The sequence below is a fragment of the Rhinopithecus roxellana genome, chromosome 12, assembly GCF_007565055.1.
Source record: "Rhinopithecus roxellana isolate Shanxi Qingling chromosome 12, ASM756505v1, whole genome shotgun sequence".
Classification (NCBI taxonomy): Eukaryota; Metazoa; Chordata; class Mammalia; order Primates; family Cercopithecidae; genus Rhinopithecus; species Rhinopithecus roxellana.
The window spans coordinates 74,501,249-74,520,749 of NC_044560.1; the positions used below are offsets into that span (position 1 = coordinate 74,501,249).

The following is a 19,501-nucleotide window of genomic DNA, read 5'->3' on the forward strand; positions in this document are numbered from 1 at the left end:
TTTTCTAATTCTGTGAAGAATGTTAGTGGTAGTTTAGTCAGAATAGCATGGAATCTATAAATTACTTCGAGCAGTATGGCCATTTTTACAATATTGATTCTTTCTGTCTTTTTTATTTGTTTGTGTCCTCTGATTTTCTTACGCAGTGGTTTGTAGTTCTCCTTGAAGAGGTCCTTCACTTCCCTTGTTAGATTTATTTCTTGGTACTTTGTTCTCTTTGTAGCAATTGTGAATGGGAGTTTATTCATGATTTGGCTCTCTGCTTGTTTATTGTTGGTATATTGAAATGCTTGTGATGTTTGCACATTGATTTTGTATCTTGAGACTTTGCTGAAGTTGCATATAAGATGAAGAAGCTTTTGGGCTGAGACAATGGGGCTTTCTAGATCTAGGATCATGTCGTCCACAAACAGAGACAGTTTGACTTCCTGTTTGAATATCACTTATTTATTTCTCTTGCCTGATTTCCCTGGCCAGAAATTGCAATACTATGTTAAATAAGAGTGGTGGGAGAGGGCATCGTTTTCTAGTGCCAGTTTTCAAGGGGAATGCTTCCAGCTTTGCCCTTTTTTATTGGCTATGGGTTTGTCATAGATAGCTCTTATTATTTTGATGTATGTTTCGTGAATACCTTGTTTATTGAGAGTTTTTAACATGTTGGGATGTTAAATTTGATCGAAGGCCTTTTCTGCATTTTTGAGATAATCATGTAGTTTTTGTCTTTAGATCTGTTTATGTGATTAATTACATCGATTTTTATATGTTGAACCAACCTTTCATCCTGGAAATAAAGCTGACTTGAATTACATCAATTTTTGTATGTTGAACCAGCCTTGCATCCCAGAAATAAAGCTTTTTAACGTGCTGCTGGATTCACTTTGCCAGTATTTTATTGAGAATTTTTGCATTGATGTTTATCAGGAATATTGGCCTGAAGGTTTTTGTATGTGTGTGTGTGTTGTTGTTGTTTTATTTTGTTACATCTCTGCCATGCTGGCCTCATAGAATGAGTTAAGGAGAGACCCCTCCTTTTCCATCATTTGGAATAGTTTCACAAGAAATGGTACCAGATCCTCTTTGTGCTTCTGGTAGAATTCAGCTATAAATGTATCTGATCCTGGACTTCCTTGGTTAGTAGGCTATTTGTTACCGCCACAATTTCAGAACTTGTTATTGGTCTATGCAGGGATTCAACTTCTTCTGGTTCAGTCTTGAAAGGATAGATGTGTCCAGGAATTTTTCCATTTCTTCTCGATTTTCCAGTTTATGTGCACAGAGGTGTTTATAGTATTTTCTGAAGATTGTTTTTATTTCTGTGGGGTCAATGATGAGATCCCCTTTATCACTTTTATTGTCTATTACATTCTTCTCTCTTTTTTTCTTTATTAATCTAGCTAGCAGTCTATTTTATTAATTTTGTTAAAAAAAAAAAAAAAAACAGCTCCTGGATTCATTGAGGTTTTTGAAGGGTTTTTTGGGTCTCAGTGTCATTCACTTCCAGTCTGAATCTGGTTATTTCTTGTCTTCTGCTAGCTTTAAGTTTTGTTTGCTCTTGGTTTTCTCGTTCTTTCAGTTATGATGTTAGGGTGTCCATTTAAGATCTAGCTTTTTGATGTGAGTATTTAGTGCTGTAAATTTCCCTCTTATACTGCTTTAGCTGTGTTCCAGAGATTCTGGTACATTGTCTCTTCATTCTCATTGTTTTCAAATACTTTTTTGATTTCTGATTTAGTTGTATTATTTACCCAGAAATAAAGAGGAGCAAGTTGTTCATTCAGGAAATTCATTCAGGTGTAGGTTGTTCAGTTTTGATGTGGCTGTGTGGTTTTGAGTAGCTGGGATTACAGGCGCCCGCCACCACATCCAGCTAATTTTTTGCATTTTTAGTAGAGATGGAGTTTCACTATGTTGGCCAGGCGGGTCCCAAACTGTGTCGTGACTCTTTATCCAGCTTGCCCTTCTGTGTCTTTGAATTGAGGTATTCAGCCTATTACAGTTAAGGTTAATATTGTTATGTGTGATTCTGTCCAAGTGGTGCTAACTGCTTATTTTGCAGAGTAGTTGATGTAGTTGTTTTATAGCATAATTGATCTTTGTACTTCAGTGTGTTTTTGCAATGACTGATAATGGTTTTTTCTCCTTAACCTTAGCGCTTCTTTCAGGAGCTCTAGCAAGGCAGGCCTGGTAATGATGTGTTCCCTTTGCATTTACTTGTCTCAAAAGAATTTTGTTTTTCTCCACTTATGAAGACTTACTACTGTTATTTTATTGTTTTATTTGCTTCTTGTATCTTTGTTCCTCATTTTCTCTTTTTCTTTGTGTCTTTGTTATACTTATCTTGATATGCTTTTATTTCTTTCCCATTTGTTTTATGTATCTATGCAAATATATTCTTGGGGTTACCTTGGGGATTATATAAAACCTCTAAAAGATACAACAATGTATTTTAATCTGGTAAAAAAATGAACTTCAGGCCGGGTGCGGTGGCTCACACCTATATTTCCAGCACTTTGGGAGGTCGAGGCAGGCGGATCACAAGGTCAAGGGATCGAGACCATCCTGGCCAACAAGGTGAAACCCCATCTCTACTAAAAATACAAAAATTGGCCGGGCGCGGTGGCCCACGCCTGTAATCCCAGCACTTTGGGAGGCCGAGGCGGGCGGATCACAAGGTCAGGAGATCGAGACCACGGTGAAACCCCGTCTCTACTAAAAATACAAAAAATTAGCTGGGCGCGGTGGCGGGTGCCTGTAGTCCCAGCTACTCAGGAGGCTGAAGCAGGAGAATGGCGTGAACCCGGGAGGCGGAGCTTGCAGTGAGCCGAGATCACGCCACTGCACTCCAGCCTGGGCGACAGAGCGAGACTCCGTCTCAAAAAAAATAAATAAATAAATACAAAAATTAGCTGGGCATGGTGATGCACACCTGTAGTCCCGGCTACTTGGGAGGCTGAGGCAGGAGAATCACTTGAACTCAGGAGGTGGAGGTTGCCGTGAGCTAAGATTGCACCACTGCACTCTAGCCTGGTGACAGAGTGAGACTCCATATCAAAAGAAAAAAAAAAAAAGAAAGAACTTCAGTTGCATTGAAAATTTTTTTCTCATTATATCTGCCTTCAAATTTGTCATTGATGTTGCCAATTATATATTTTATGTTGTATATTCACTAACAAATGTTTATAATGATTTCTATGCTTTTACCTTTCAAGTTTTAAAGAATAATTAATATTTTTGCACTATTATTATAATGCTAAGAACTTCCATTTTTGTGTATGTGCATTTTTTTTCCCAGAGAATAATGTATTTTATATGATGTGTTGTTTTGTTGAATCATGTTATTTTCAGTAGCAGCAATGGTTATCAGCACCTTTTATATGTAAGGCATATGAAGAGCCAATATACTTTTTCAGTATTTGGTTATTTTTGAAGGTTTTTTTCTTTTTACTTGGCAGGACAGATATGCTGATGGTATTATTCTAACTTGATAGCGATTTTTTTCAGGACTTTGACTATATCACACAGTTTCCTTCTGGCCCGCAAAGTTTTTTTGACAGTTTACCAGCTATCTCATAAGACTATACTTGTAAATGACATGTCGTTTTTATCTTGTAGCTCCATTCTCTTCTTCGAAATTGTGCTTACATATGTGTTTGTTATAAATATCTTTGTGTGTATCCTAGTGTGTTTGTTGAGCTTCTTCATTTTGACATTATTTTTTCTTTCCAAATTTTTTATATTTTCCTTTATAATTTCTGTTTTTTGGGGTATTTTAAATATTTTTGTTCTTATCCTCATTTTTTTCTGATTTTCTGTAGTTCTGTGTTCCTATTTTACTCATTGAGTATTCAGTTTATTTTCAATTTTAAAAATTAGTGTATACATCTTTTTTATGGTTTCTTTGAAAATCTTATAATTTTGATGGAAGGATTTTGCCCTATTTTGTATTCATTGTAATCGTTGATTAACATTTGGACATTAAATAAAGCTACCTGTTACATTGTTTGTAATGTAGCTTTGTCCTGGCGTAGTCTGAAAACAATTTTCTTGGTTTGAGGTCCTGTGAGACTCTCAAACATGTTCTTAGAGTGTGTCTTGTCTAAAATTTTGTGTTTATTTTTTAGTTAAAGGAATTTCTGTTTCATCTTCATCAGCAATCATTTGCTATATCTGTTTTCTGTCTGTGGTACTGCAGTCTTTCTGCGCTGTAACATTTACCTTTGGTCTCAGCAAACCCAAACTGTAATTCCAAAATATACCACCATTTCTTTCAGCACTTTATGTTCTGGGAGACCAGTTTCTGGAAAGGCCCCTAGAAGCAAGTAATATAGATGTATGTGTCAGTATGTTACTTGTTTATTAAAAAAGAAATGAAAAGTTAGCAATTTACTTAGAAAGGCACTGTGTTATATTGTTGAGTAGGAAGAATTGTGTTGGCTAAATGCAACAGGCTTTTCTTGTTCTTCTGTGTCTTTGCATTCCTGTGTACTCACCTGTGTACTCACCTGGAGAAATTTACACACTTATTTTAAGTTGTCCTCAAATGTATTTTGGTTAGTATGTTTTTATTACATTTATATGTCTATGAAGGATTTAGGGCCTATGGTGTTTTATTATGGCATCTTGCTTATGTAGTTTGTATAACATAGGTTAGATTTGTAAAATATGTTTATCAGAGTCTAGTAAGTTGAATAATTTGTTGTTTTTATTTCTTTCAGCTATGTGTTCTTATTTTACCAAAGACCTTTGGCCAGAGCAAGACATAAAAGATGTTTTTCAACAAGTAATACTGAGAAGATACGGAAAATGTGAACATGAGAATTTAAAGTTAAGAAAAGGCTCCACAAGTGTAGATGAGTATAAGGTGTACAAAGAAGGTTATAATGAACTAAACCAGTGTTTGACAACTACCCAGAGCAAAATATTTCCATGTGATAAATATGTGAAAGTCTTTCATAAATTTTTAAATGCAAATAGACATAAGACAAGACATACTGGAAAGAAACCTTTCAAATGTAAAAAATGTGGCAAATCATTTTGCATGCTTTTACACCTAAGTCAACATAAAAGAATTCATATTAGAGAGAATTCTTACCAATGTGAGGAATGTGGCAAAGCCTTTAAATGGTTCTCAACCCTTACTAGACACAAGAGAATTCATACTGGAGAGAAACCCTTCAAATGTGAAGAATGTGGCAAAACTTTTAAGCAGTCCTCAACCCTTACTACACATAAGATAATTCATACTGGAGAGAAACCCTACAAATGTGAAGAATGTGGCAAAGCCTTCAACCGGTCTTCACACCTTACTACACATAAGATAATTCATACTGGAGAGAAACCCTACAAATGTGAAGAATGTGGCAAAGCTTTTAACCAGTCTTCAACCCTTACTACACATAAGTTCATTCATGCTGGAGAGAAACCTTACAAATGTGAAGAATGTGACAAAGCTTTTAACCGATTCTCATACCTTACTAAACATAAGATAATTCATACTGGAGAAAAATCTTACAAATGTGAAGAATGCGGCAAAGGCTTTAATTGGTCCTCAACCCTTACTAAACACAAAAGAATTCATACTGGAGAGAAACCTTACAAATGTGAAGTGTGTGGCAAAGCCTTTAATGAGTCCTCAAACCTTACTACACATAAGATGATTCATACTGGAGAGAAGCCCTACAAATGTGAAGAATGTGGAAAAGCCTTTAACCGGTCCCCACAACTTACTGCACATAAGATAATTCATACTGGAGAGAAACCTTACAAATGTGAAGAATGTGGCAAAGCTTTTAGCCAATCGTCAATCCTTACTACACATAAGAGAATTCACACTGGAGAGAAACCCTACAAATGTGAAGAATGTGGCAAAGCTTTTAACCGATCCTCAAATCTTACTAAACATAAGATAATTCATACAGGAGAGAAATCTTACAAATGTGAAGAATGTGGTAAAGCCTTTAACCAATCCTCAACTCTTACTAAACATAGGAAAATTCATACTAGAAAGAAACCCTACAACTGTGAAGAATGTGGCAATGCATTTAACCAGTCCTCAAACCTTATTAAACAAAATAATTCATACTGGAGAGAAACTCTACAAATGTGAAGAATGTGGGAAAGCCTTTAAGCAGTCCTCAACTCTTACTAAGCATTAAAAATTGGCCAGGTGCAGTGGCTCACTCCTGTAATCCCAGCATTTTGGGAGGCTGAGGCAGGCGGATCACAAGGTCAAGAGATCGAGACCATCCTGGCCAACATGGTGAAACCCTGTCTCTACTAAAAATACAAAAATTATCTGGGTGTGGTGGCGTCTGTCTGTATTCCCATCTACTTGGAAGGCTGAGGCAGGAGAATCGCTTGAACCTGGGAGGCGAAGGTTGCAGTGAGCCAAGATTGCACTACTGCACTCCAGTTTGACAACAGAGTAAGACTTCGTCTCAAAAAAAATTTATACTGTACAGAAACCCTACAAGTGTGAAAAACATGGCAAAGCCTTTAAGAAGCCCTCAATTCTTAACAGACATAAGATAATTTTACTGGAGAGAAACTCTACAAATCAGAACAATGTGACTACTTTTGACAATGCCTCAAACTTTTCTAACCATGAAAAAAATTATACTGGTGAGAAATCCTAGAAATCTGAAGAGCGAGACAAAGCCTTTAAATGGTTCTCACACTTGATTGTAGGTAAGATAATTCATACTGGAGAAAATGCCTACATGTGTGAACAATGTGGCAAAACTTTTAACCAATGCTCACACTTTATTGCCAGGAAAGCATTTATACTTGAGATAAATTATACAAATATAAAGACTATGAAAAAACCATTAATATCTGCTCACATTTTACTCAACACCAGAGAGTTCATGCTTAATAAAAGCATTATAAGTGCAATTACTGTCAAAAGATCTTTCAGAAAATACAAGCTTTTATAGTGAAGAGTATTTATTTTGAAGTTGAACATTACAAATATAAAGAGGAATGTAGTGCCTTTACTTGTATCACAGATCTTATTGTAGACATTTTTTTCTAGAGGAAAACTCTGAAGCAGTTGATCAAACTTTGTTCAACATCAGGGAATTTATATTGAAAAATTGTGCAAGTATAACAAATTTGGAAAAACAGTTTTTCAAAAACTACAGCTTAGAAATCAACAGAGTTATACTAGAACATATTTTTCCAGATGCAATAAAAGTAAAATATTTAATCCATAATTAAGTCTATGCAAATATCAGAGAATTTGTGGTAGAAATATATAAGGTACTGACACTTCAGATATACTAAATCAGAGTGCTGAGTATAGAAAATCTAAAACTAAAGTTGGTGGAAAAATTATTTGTATAGAACTTTAAGAGGATCAGAAGGTTTTTTGGAGAGTTATAACTACATTCAAAGTACACTTTTATTTCTTGAAAAATATTACAGATTTTTTGAAAAGTGAATAATGTCATCATTCAACTCTGAAATTATTTCCTGCCATGTCTTCATTCCTGTTGTATTACATGTGAAAGCATGGGATTAATTGTTGCTGCATCAAAGATAAGAGAGATTCTTTTGTCTGTTTGTTTGTTTGTTTTTTGAGACTGAGTTTCACTCTTTCACCCAGGCTAGAGTGCATTGGCACGATCTCGGCTCAGTACAACCTCTGCCTTCTGGTTTCAAGCGACTCTCCTGCCTCAGCATCCCAAGTAGCTGGGATAACAGGTACCCACCACCAAGCCCGGCTAATTTTTGTATTTTTAGTAGAGATGGGTTTTCACCATGTTGGCCAAGCTGGTCTTGAACTCCTGACCTCAGGTGATCCACCCGCCTTGGCCTCCCAAAGTGCTAGGATTACAGGCTTGAGCCACCACGCCCAGCCTATGGCATATTTTAATAGAGGAATACAACATATAATAATAACAGGGTTAAGTGAGGCATCCATCATCTGTAGCATTTCTCCTTTGTTTTACAAACAATCCAATTCTACACTTTTTTAAAATTGTAAAATGTACGATTAAATTTTTATTTACCACAGAGTTATTTTTATGGTCATAATAAAAATTATAAAGTATAAATGAAATTCATTTCTAAATTCTTTTTTTTTTTTTTTTTTTTGAGACGGAGTCTAGCTCTGTTGCCCAGACTGGAGTGCAGTGGCCGGATCTCAGCTCACTGCAAGCTCCACCTCCCGGGTTTACGCCATTCTCCTGCCTCAGCCTCCCGAGTAGCTGGGACTACAGGCACCAGCCACCTCGCCTGGCTAGTTTTTTGTATTTTTTAGTAGAGACGGTGTTTCACCGTGTTAGCCAGGATGGTCTCGAACTCCTGACCTCATGATCCGCCCGTCTCGGCCTCCCAAAGTGCTGGGATTACAGGTTTGAGCCACCGCGCCCGGCCTAAATTCTTAATAAATATTTTCTCATGCCAGATGTGGTAGCTCATGTCTGTAATCCTAGCACTTTGACAGGCTGAGCAAGGGGGTGGATCTCGAGGTCAGCAGTTCGAGACCAGCCTGACCAATATGGAGAAACCCCGTTGTACTAAAAATATAAAAATTAGCCAGGCGTGGTGGCATGTGCCTGTAATCCCAGCTACTCAAGAGGTTGAGGCAGGAGAATCACTTGAACCTGGGAGGTGGAGGTTGCAATGAGCCAAGATCACCCCACTACACTCCAGCCTGGGCAACAGAGCGAGGCTCTATGTCAAAAAATAAATATTTTTTCAAATTTTCTGTATATTTTTCTTTGAACATGTGGCCTGTCTGCCTGCAAACATATACATATTTTTAGTTTTGATTCACATAGAGTTAAATGCATATTAGTCTAAAGACAAACCTTAGGTGTAAGAAAATTATGGAATTAAGTGCGTGTGTGTGCATATGAGTTTGTACATATTTTCAGAAGAAAAGAACAATATGGGAACAAATATCATTTTAATATGGTGACTACTATAAAACTAAAAACCTAAATGCTGAAAGCAAATATATACTTTTTAGTTTGTATTGAATTTATTACTGTACTGTCTATGACTTACAGTTCTGAATCTTCCCAAATTCTCTGTATATACTTGCCTGATACTCATGCTAGACCCATTTTTTTTTGTTTCTTCCATTTTTTTGTTTTATATTTTATGAAGTATTCATTATGTGAGCTGGTCTGCGATTATAAGTTTTTATGAAATTTAGTGCACACAAAATAATTTTTAGATGTAATTCCAAAAGTAGTATATTATGTTACATTTTATTTATTTAGAGCACTCCATTTTGTTCTTTTAAGAGGAGAACAATATATAGGTTTTCTTTTAGTGATTGTTCGTTTTACTTTTTATAATTCACATAAGTATATTTTTTGAGTCAATTTGTTCAGCTAAGTACTAGGGAGGCTTCATAAGTCATGAGGATGTTTTTATATATAAATGTAGCAAACATATTACAGTTCTCGCTGTGTAGTAGATTATCCATAATAATTCATAAATATTCCTGCTGAAGTTAGTTTATAACTTCGAGTCAAAGATGAAAAATATCAATGGTGAAGATTGATTCTTCATATGGAGAGGACATTTTTTTCCATGTAAAACTGAATCTTGCTGAATTTAAAGAGAAATTCTGGCTGAGGCAGGTGAATCACCTGAGGTCAGGAGTTTGAGACCAGCCTGATGAATATGGTGAAACCCAGTCTTTACTAAAACTACAAAAATAGCCAGACATAGTGGTGGGTGCCTGTAATCCCAGCTACTCAGGAGGCTGAGGCAGGAGAATTATTTGAACCAGGAGGTGAAGATTAGACTAAGCTGAGATTGTGCCATTGCACTACAGCCTGAGCGACAGAGCGAGACTGTATCAAAAAAAAAAAAAAAAAAAAAGCCAGGCATGGTGGCTCACACCTGTAATCCCAGCACTTTGGGAGGCCAAGGTGGGCGAATCACTTGAGGTCGAGAGTTTGAGACCAGCCTGACCAACATGGTGAAACCCTGTGTCTACTAAAAATACAAATTTAGCCACGTATGGTGATGCATGCCTGTAATCCCAGCTACTCGGAAGGCTGAGGCAGCAGAATCGCTTGAACCTGGGAGCTTGAGGTTGCAGTGAGCCAAGATCGGGCCACTGCATTTCAGCCTGGGCAACAAGAGTGAAACTCTGTCAGAAAAATAAATAAATAAATAAAAATAAAAGGTGCAATACCGTCCACAGGTAAGAGGATTAAATTAGTTAGCTTTGTTTTTAAAAGAAAAATCTTACTAGATTCTTACACAAAGTGTGGCAAATATAAAACTTGCTTGAAAATATAGAAATGACATTTTTAAGGGTTAATGGTAAACAATTTTAAATTTAGTTTTCTATGATATACTTACAGCACAACTTAATTTCCATGCAGAATCTTTTATTTTTAAGTGTGAGTGTTAAAAGTTACAAAATAATGAAATGACTTCTGTGGATTTAAAATTTAGAAAAATAATAACTTTTCTCTATTGATTTTACAATTTGGAGAAATCTTTCACTCTTATTTTTTTTTTGGAGATGGAGTCTGGCTCTGTCGCCCAGGCTGAAGTGCAGTGGCCGGATCTCAGCTCACTGCAAGCTCCGCCTCCTGGGTTTACGCCATTCTCCTGCCTCAGCCTCCCGAGTAGGTGGGACTACAGGCGCCTGCCACCTCGCCCGGCTAGTTTTTTTTGTATTTTTTAGTAGAGACGGGGTTTCACCGTGTTAGCCAGGATGGTCTCGATCTCCTGACCTCGTGATCCGCCCGTCCCGGCCTCCCAAAGTGCTGGGACTACAGGCTTGAGCCACCGCGCCCGGCCTCACTCTTATTTTTTATATTTTTGTTAGTGGGAGAAGTTTAGTCTACAGTTTTTATTTTTAGTCACCAAACTGTAGCCAACTCTTGGGTCATTTTCTCTGAAAAAGATTTGGAGATCATGACAGCTTTTGGATTAAAACATGTCTGTTATTTTGCATGAAAACTAGTTTAATGTGTTCACAGAGTGGCCAGTAATGGGACCATAAGCAACACCTGCTCTTTGAGTGTCTTTCATACCATTACCATCAGCACCAGAAACTCCAGGTACCCCGAGCTTAAAGTAAAAATCCTAAAGTGTGTTGGTTCCTCTCATGCAATGTGCTGGGGGTCCAAACCATGCTTTTAAATATCAGAAGTTTCTATGGTTATGATTAAAAAATTAAATAACAATATAGCCCCAAAACTACATATTTTTGATACCATTTAGCCAAGATTATCACAAAGACATACAGTATTTGACACATTGTTATTCTTCTATAATGTTTTATAAATATTTTAATGTGACAGATAAAATCTGTACTTTTTATGTAGAACATAATATTTTGAAGTATATATACATTGTTAAATTATTATTTCTAATAATTTATCTCACATTGGCTGGGTGTGGTGGCTCATGCTTGTAATCCCAGCAATTTGGGAGGCCGAAGCAGGCAGATCACCTGAGGTCAGGAGTTCGGGACCAGCCTGGCGACCATGGGGAAAACCCCGTCTCTACTACAAATACAAAATAAGCAGTGTGTGATGACGCATGCCTGTAATCCAGCTACCTGGGAGGCTGAGGCAGGAAAATTGCTCGAATCTAGGAGGTGGTGGTTGGCAGTGAGCTGAGATCACTCCACTGCACTCCAGACTGGGGGACAGAGCGAGACTTCATGTGGGAAAAAAAAAAAAAAAAAAAAAAAAAACTTTACCTCATATGGTTAACATTTTTGTGGTGAGACCACATGACACTGTCATCATTTTTCAAAAATCCAAATACATTATTATGAACTATAGTCACCATGTTGTACAATAAATCTCTTGAACTTGTTTCTTCCATTCGACTATAATTGTGTATTATTTCACAAACATGTTTCCATCCCTCCATTTCTTGTAAATAACTTGACATCTGATGGTCACCATTTTACTCTCTAAATCAATGGGATTAAGTTTTTTGGAATCCTTCTGTAAGTGAAATTATGAGATATTGACCTTTCTGTGCCTTGCTTATCCCAACTAATATAATGTCCTCCAGCTTAATGCATGTGATTTAGAATAATAGGTTTTTTTTTTTTTTTTTTTAGGCCAGGAGTGGTGGCTCACACCTGTAATCCCAGGCTCTGTGGGAGGCCAAGGCCAGTGGATTACTTGAGCCCAGGAGTGTGAGACCAGTCTGAGCAACATGGAAAAACCCCCGTCTCTACTAAAAATACAAAAACAAAAACAACAACAAACCTCAGCTGGGCGTGGTGGTGCATGCCTGTAATCTCAGCTACTCCAGAGGCTGAGGCATGAGAATCCTTTGAACCAGGGATGCAGAGGTTACAGTGAACTGAGATCTTGCCACTGCACTCCAGCCTGGGCAACAGAGTGAGACTCGGTCTCAGTAGGAAAAATAAGTGATTTTCTCATTTGAATGATAAATAGTATTCTGTTGTGTATATCAACCACATTGTCTTCATTTACTCATTAGATGTTGAACTGTTTATTCTGTATTTTGGCTATTGTGAAACAAGTGCTGCAAACAATAGAAGTGCAAATGTTTCTTCATTCTTATTTTGTTTTGGATATATATCCAGTAGTGCAATTGCTGTATTACATGATAGTTTTTTGATAAATCTCGATTTTGTTTTTCATAATGGCTGTCCTCATTTACTTTCAAACCAACAGTGTGCAAGGATTGCCTTTTCTTCACATCTTTACCAACACTTTTTTCTTTTTCTTTTTAATAAGAGTCATTCTAACAGGAATGAGTTGATAATCTCATAGGGGTTTTTTTTTTTTTTGACTTGTCTTTTTGTGATAATAATTAATATTGAGGATTTTAAAGTAATACCCGTTGGCCATATGTATGACTTTTCTTGAAAAATACTTATTTCAGCTATTTCCTTTTTTTTTTTCTTTTTGAGATGGAGTTTTGTTCTTATTGCCCGGGCTGGAGTGCAATGGCACAATGTCAGCTCCTTGCAATCCTTGCCTCCCGAATCAAGTGATTCTCCTGCCTCAGCTTCCCAAGTAGCTGGGATTACAGGCAAACGCCACCGCGCCGTTAATTTTGTGTTTTTAGTGGAGACGGAGTTTCTCTATATTGATCAGGCTGGTCTCAAACTTCTGACCTCTGGTGCCCACCTCGGTCTCCCAGAGTACTGGGATTACAGGCATGAGCCACCGCACCCTGCATATTTCCTTATTTTTAGTAATTTTTTTATTGTTGTATTGTCATTTGAGTTATTAATATATTTTTGATATTAACTTCTTGTCACATGTATAATTTGCAAATTTTTCCTCCCATGTTTTAGTTGTCACATTCTGTTGATTGTATCAGATTTTGTCCAGCAGCTTTTTAACTGGAAGTGATCTGACTTATTCTTCCTTTTGTGTCCTGGGATATTTAGGTTAAATCAAAAAACTTGTGGCCAGGCGCAGTGGCTCACACCTGTAATCCCAGCACTTTGGGAGGCCGAGGCAGGTGGATCATGAGGTCAGAAGTTCGAGACCAGCCCGACCAACATGGTGAAATCTCATCTCTACTAAAAATACAAATATTAGCTGGGCGTGGTCGCACGTGTCTGTAATCTCAGCTACTCAGGAGGCTGAGGCAGGAAAATGGCTTGAACTCAGAGGCTGAGGTTGTAGTGAGCCAGTGTCATGCCACTGCACTCCAGCCTTGGAAACAGAATGAGACTGTCTCAAAAAGAGAAAAAAGAAATTGCTGTCCAGACCAATGTTATAGGACTTTCGCTATTTTTTGGTAGTAGTGGTTTTAGACTGTCAGGCCTTAAATTTAAGTAGCTAATTTATTTTGAGTTTATTTTTACATATGATGTGAGATGAGGGTCTCAATTTTTATCTCTGCATGTGGATATAAAGTTTTCTTAACATCATTTATTGAAGATTATGTTCTTTCTCTTTAAAAAAGTCACCTATATTTAAAATCAGTTAGCTGTAAATACATGGATATATTTCTGCTTTTTTTCCCCTTCTGCTCCATTGAGAGAGAATGTTTTTATTTATCTCTGTTTTTATTCAAGTGCCATACTGTTGGTTACCATAGCTTTGTAGTGTATTTCAAAGTTAGTCACTTTTTTCTTATTGATTGCTTTGGCTATTCAGGGTCTTTCGTGGTACCATACGAATTTTACATACACTTTAAAAATTTTTCTATGAAGTACATCACTGGTATTTTGATAGAGGCTGCATTACACCTGTAGATCATTTTGTGTAATACAAATATTCAACTATTAATAATGCCAGTTCGTGGATAATAGTCAATTTATTTATTTCTGTAATGTTTTTTAGAGTAGAATGTAAGGCGTTTCAACTTTTTGGTTAAATTTATTTCAAACTATAGTTATTGTAGAAATAATTGTTTTTGAATTTCATTTTGGGATAGTTATTAATGTAGAGAAATGCTATGACTTTTTGGTGGTGCTTTTGTATTTTGAAAGTTTAATAAATTTATTTATTTATTTTTAGATGGAGTCTCAGTCTGTCGCCCAGGCTCGAGTGCAGTGACACGATCTCGGCTCACTGCAACCTCTGTCTCCCTGGCTGAAGCGATTCTCCTGCCTCAGCCTCCCAGGTAGCTAAAACTACAGGCACTTCCCACTACACCTGGCTAATTTTTTTATTTTTATAGAGACAGGGTTTCACTATGTTGGCCAGGCTGGTCTTGAACTCCTGACCTTGTGATCCTCCCACTTCGGTCTCCCAAAGTGCTGGGATTACAGGCAGGAGCCACTGCACCTTGCCTGTTTATTATTTTTAATATTTACTAAAGTCTTAGGCTTTTGTATACTTCAGATTATGTATAGGGATAAAAGAAAATTATACAGGAATAATTTAACTTCCTTTTCTTCAATCTGGATGCCGTTGATTTTATTCTCTATTTTCTTTGTCTTGGATATTTAGTACCATGTTTAGTAAGACTGACAAGAGTGGCATCCTTGCCTTGTTCTAGCTCTTAGAGTAAAAGCTTACAACATATCCCTGTTTAGTATGTTGTTAGCATTTTTTTGATTATATATGGCATTTATTGGCTGAAGTGCATTTGTTCTATACCTAATTTTTTCAGAGACTTAGCATAAGGGAATGTCAAATTTTGTCAAACTTCTATTGTACATCCATTTTTTTCTCTTTGCGCTCTGCATGTATTTAAGTGTTAGAGATGTGAAATCACAACTAATTCTGCATACATACAAGAAAGTCAGAGACTATTATGAACATCTCTGTGCCTGCAAAATAGAAAATTTCGAGAAAATAAACTCCTGGAAACACACAACTTTCCAGGATTAAACCAGGAAGAACCAGAACTCTTGAACAGGGCAAAAGTGTATAAAATATATAATGAAATTGAATTAATAATTTAAAAGCTTACCTACTATAAGGAGCCCTGGATTATATAAAATCACAGCCAAATTTTACCACATATACAATGATGAGCTGGTATTAATTCTACTGAATGTATTCCAAAAAAATCCAGGTGGAATTCCACACTAGCTCATTATATAAAATCTGTATCACTGCACGAGGTGGCTCACTCCTGTAATCCCAGCACTTTGGGAGGCCGAGGTGGGCGGGTCACCTGAGGTCGGGAGTTTGAGACCAGCTGCCCAACGTGGTGAAACCCCATCTTTACTAAAAATACAAAATTAACCGGGCGTGGTCGCGCATGCCTGTAATCCCAGCTACCTGGGAGGCTGAGACAGGAAAATTGCTTGAAGCCGGGAGGTGGAGGTTGCAGTGAGCCGAGATCATGCCATTGCACTCCAGCCTAGGCAATGAGTGAAACTCCATCTCAAAATAAATAAATTATTTAATAAAATAAAAATCCGTATCATCTTGATACCAAAGTCTAGTGAAGACAACAATAACAAAACTACAGGCCAATATTTTTGGTGAACATTGAAATAAAAATCCTCCATGAAATAATAGCAAGCTGAGTTCACAGGCAAATAAAGTTATTTTGCCACAGTCATGTGAACTTTATATCACATGTGCAAGGATGTTTCATCATACACAAGTCAATAAGTGTGATTCACCATACAATTAAAAGCAAAAAATTGTGTGATTAACACAATAGATGCAGAAAAAGAATTCAAGAAAATCCAGTATTCATTTATGAAAATATTCTCAAAGTAAGCAATGATGAAACATACCTCACAATAAGAGCCATCTATGACAAATCCTCAGCTAACATCATACTGAACAGGCAAAAGGGGCATGCATTTCTCATTAGAATAAAAATAATACAATCCACCCTAAACAATCCTATTTAACGTAGTTCTGGAAGTGCTAGATAAATCTAACAAAATGAAGAAATAAAAGGCATCCAAATAGGAAAAGAAGTGAAATTATCTTCACTCATGATATAATTCTCTACCTAGAAAACTTTAAGGATTTTACCAAAAGACACATAAGGTTAAAAATTACTTCAGCAAAGTCTCAGGATACAAAATTGATATACACAAATGAATAGCATTGCCTTACACCAATAACATTCAAGCTGAGAACAAAATCACGAACAGTTTTCTTTACAATAGCCATAAACAAAAAATAATATACTTAGAAATACGTTAAACCAGGGAGGTAAAATATCTCTACCAGAAGAACTACAAAACATTACTGAAAGTAATCAGAGACAATTCAAATAAAACGTTCTATGCTTATGGATTTGAAGAATGAATATACAATGTCTGTGCTGCCTAGAGCAGCCTACAAATTAAGTTTTTTTTTTAATCAAAAAGTCAATTACATTTTTTTTTTTTTTTTTTTTTGAGACGATGTTGCTCTGTGGCCTAGGCTAGAGTGCAGTGGTGCAATCTTGGCTCACTCCAACCTCTGCCTCCTGGGTTCAAGTGAGTCTCCTACCTCAACCTCCCAACTAGCTGGGATTACAGGTGCCCACCACCACACCTAATTTTTGTATTTTTAGTAGAGATAGAGTTTTGCCGTGTTGGCCAGGCTGGTCTTGAACTCCTGGCCTCAGGTAAGCCACCTGCCTTGGCCTCCCAAAGTGCTGGGATTACAGGTGTGAGCCACCATGCCTGGCCCAACCCCATATTATTTCTGGTAACAAAGCACAGCAACATGATTTCTCGAATTTTGCCAGGATCTTAATTCATAAAGGTGAATGCCATTACAAGGTGTTTAATACACTCCCACCAGAAACAAGAGGCAAGGCAGGCCATGGGGGGCTCACAAAGGCTGTCATGCAGGGGTGGGAAAGCAGAGTTATCAGGGAACTGGGACTATTGCTTTATGACAGTGATGATTGGAAGCAAAAACGTGGGACTTTTTCCTATTGAATACAAAGCAAAATAATGCATGTTGGTGTCAGTGGTTGGGAATAACATTTGCAGGCTCATAAGAGCTGCCTGACAAAAAGCATGTAAACAACAGTGATTGTTCCGATGGCCCTGTGATTCAGCACGTTTATGGAGCAGTTAAGAATCGCAGATGTCAAATGGCCAACACAGAATCTAACGACATGCTTAATACAAATTATTATTAGTAGAAATGCTGAATTGCCTCATTTCTGCCATTTCTGCTGCTGCTTAAGATGCCTTTAATGAATAAAATCTGCCTTAAAATTTGATACGTGGTAACTTCTCTCTGAATTTTGAATTGGCCGACATAACCAAAATGCCAGCTCTTGCCATCTAACTACCATTAAAAGGAACTTCTAAGGCTCCAAAGTGGTCAACAGTTTCACTTCCAACTTTTTTAAAAGATACATAATTTTCCAAAAAATTTTTCTTTATGGCCAATTGAATAGTTGGGCTTTGGCTAATTACTCATTAGCAACAGAATTATGTATATTTTGCAAACTCTAATACAGAACACTTAATGTATCAGACAACCATGATTATGATGTATACATCTGGTGTAAATAATCTTTTTTGCATATCGAATTCTGCATTTTTTTCTTCCTTGATATGTATGAGATTCACCAGTACCAGTTTTTCTGTTGTGGTGGCATAGAGTTGATTGTCATTTGCATTATCTATTAAAAACCTGTGGCAGCTCATGGTATTATTGACCATATGTTCTAGTGTCTTTTTGTAGATTTAAATATTTTATTGCAGTGTAAAGTTTAATATTTAGATGTGTGATACATCTTTGGATAATCTGTAATTAAATTGATCTTTTGTAATGGTGATGGTGATTATCACACACTGAAAATCCAGCAAAGCAATTATTTTTCTCTTTTTAACTGGAAATCATATTTGTAAGTTGTGGTACATATTATCATCAGTGTATTCATGATTTGATTTATATTTTGTGTATCTGGTTATAAATTTTATATAGCATTCAATTTGACAAAATATAAATCTATTTGATTTGAATTTAATGTGTGTGTGTGTGTGTGTGTGTGTGTGTGTTCTTCCTTGAGCCTTAGGAAATTAATTCTACAAATCTTATACAGATATAAATGTATCAGGCTTATATTTTTGCAATGCTATATATACATTTCTTCTGTTTATTAAAATACTGGAATTAGTGTTATGTAGATATAGTTGCAGATATCAGAATAAAAGTCAAATGTGAAAATTACAACTTAATAAATACAGCAAATAAATACAAAATAAAAATTGTACATCTTTACAAGGTAGTTATTTACAATCGCTTAGGGCTTACCTGGCCAGCCAAGGCCTATCTTCTTCCAGACTGTGCTGAGGCCTGGCATGGTAGCTAACGCCTGTAATCCCAGCACTTTGGGAGGCCAAGGCAGGTGGATCACCTGAGGTCAGGAGTTCCAGACCAGCCTGGCCAACATGGAGAAACCCAGTCTCTACTAAAAATACAAAAACAAAAATTAGCCAGGCATGATGGTGTGTGCCTGTAATCCCAGCTACCCAGAAGAGGCAGCAGAATTACTGGAACTCAGGGGATAGAGGCTGCAGTGAACCAAGATTGTGCCACTGCACTTTAACCTGGGTGACAGAGCAATACTGTGTCTCAAAAACAACAACAAAAAGACTGCTGAAGTTGCACCTGCTTGGTTACAGTCTCTACTGGGGAGAAATAACCCTGACTGAGAATGATCAAAAAAAGTATAATAAATTTTTGGCAGAAAAATTCTCTGTGTAAAAAAACAGAGTTGTGTAAAAGAAAATTATGTTCAGAGAAAAACAAATTGGCCAATTTTACCACAGTTAATTTTAAGAAAATAAATATTTCAAAGTCAAATTAATTTATTTAATTAAAAAATTGCAAATATAGTGGTGAATGAAATTAAAGGTCTCAGTGTTCACAGAGTTTACCTTGTAAGGTTTGAAAAGACAATTTGAGAATAAATAATTCTTGATATAATGGTGGTGGCATAGGTAAATTGGTACTACATTCTGGAAAAGGGCTCCCCAATGCCTATACGAGCTGAAGATACAAATACACTTTAGTTGTATTTGTGGTTAAATATTTACATAGTTACACAAATTTTTCTTTTAAAAATGCACAAGACTGTTTATAGAAGCACTGACAAATCTGGAAAATCACCAAAATGTTCATAAAAAGTGGAATAA

At 36.6% G+C, this 19,501-nt stretch overlaps 2 protein-coding genes across 3 annotated transcripts in view; both read left to right on the forward strand.

Annotated features, from left to right (window-relative positions):
• The window catches only part of LOC104657295 (zinc finger protein 431), a 41,728-nt gene extending 35,467 nt beyond the window's left edge, over positions 1-6,261 (forward strand). Inside the window, 2 exon segments of the mRNA XM_030912893.1 lie at positions 4,716-6,063; positions 6,065-6,261. Of these exon segments, the coding sequence (XP_030768753.1) occupies positions 4,716-6,063; positions 6,065-6,155 (1,439 nt within the window). The 3' untranslated portion in view covers positions 6,156-6,261.
• ZNF738 (zinc finger protein 738) overlaps positions 1-19,501 on the forward strand; it is a 452,488-nt gene that overhangs the window by 299,484 nt on the left and 133,503 nt on the right. The window lies entirely within an intron of this gene.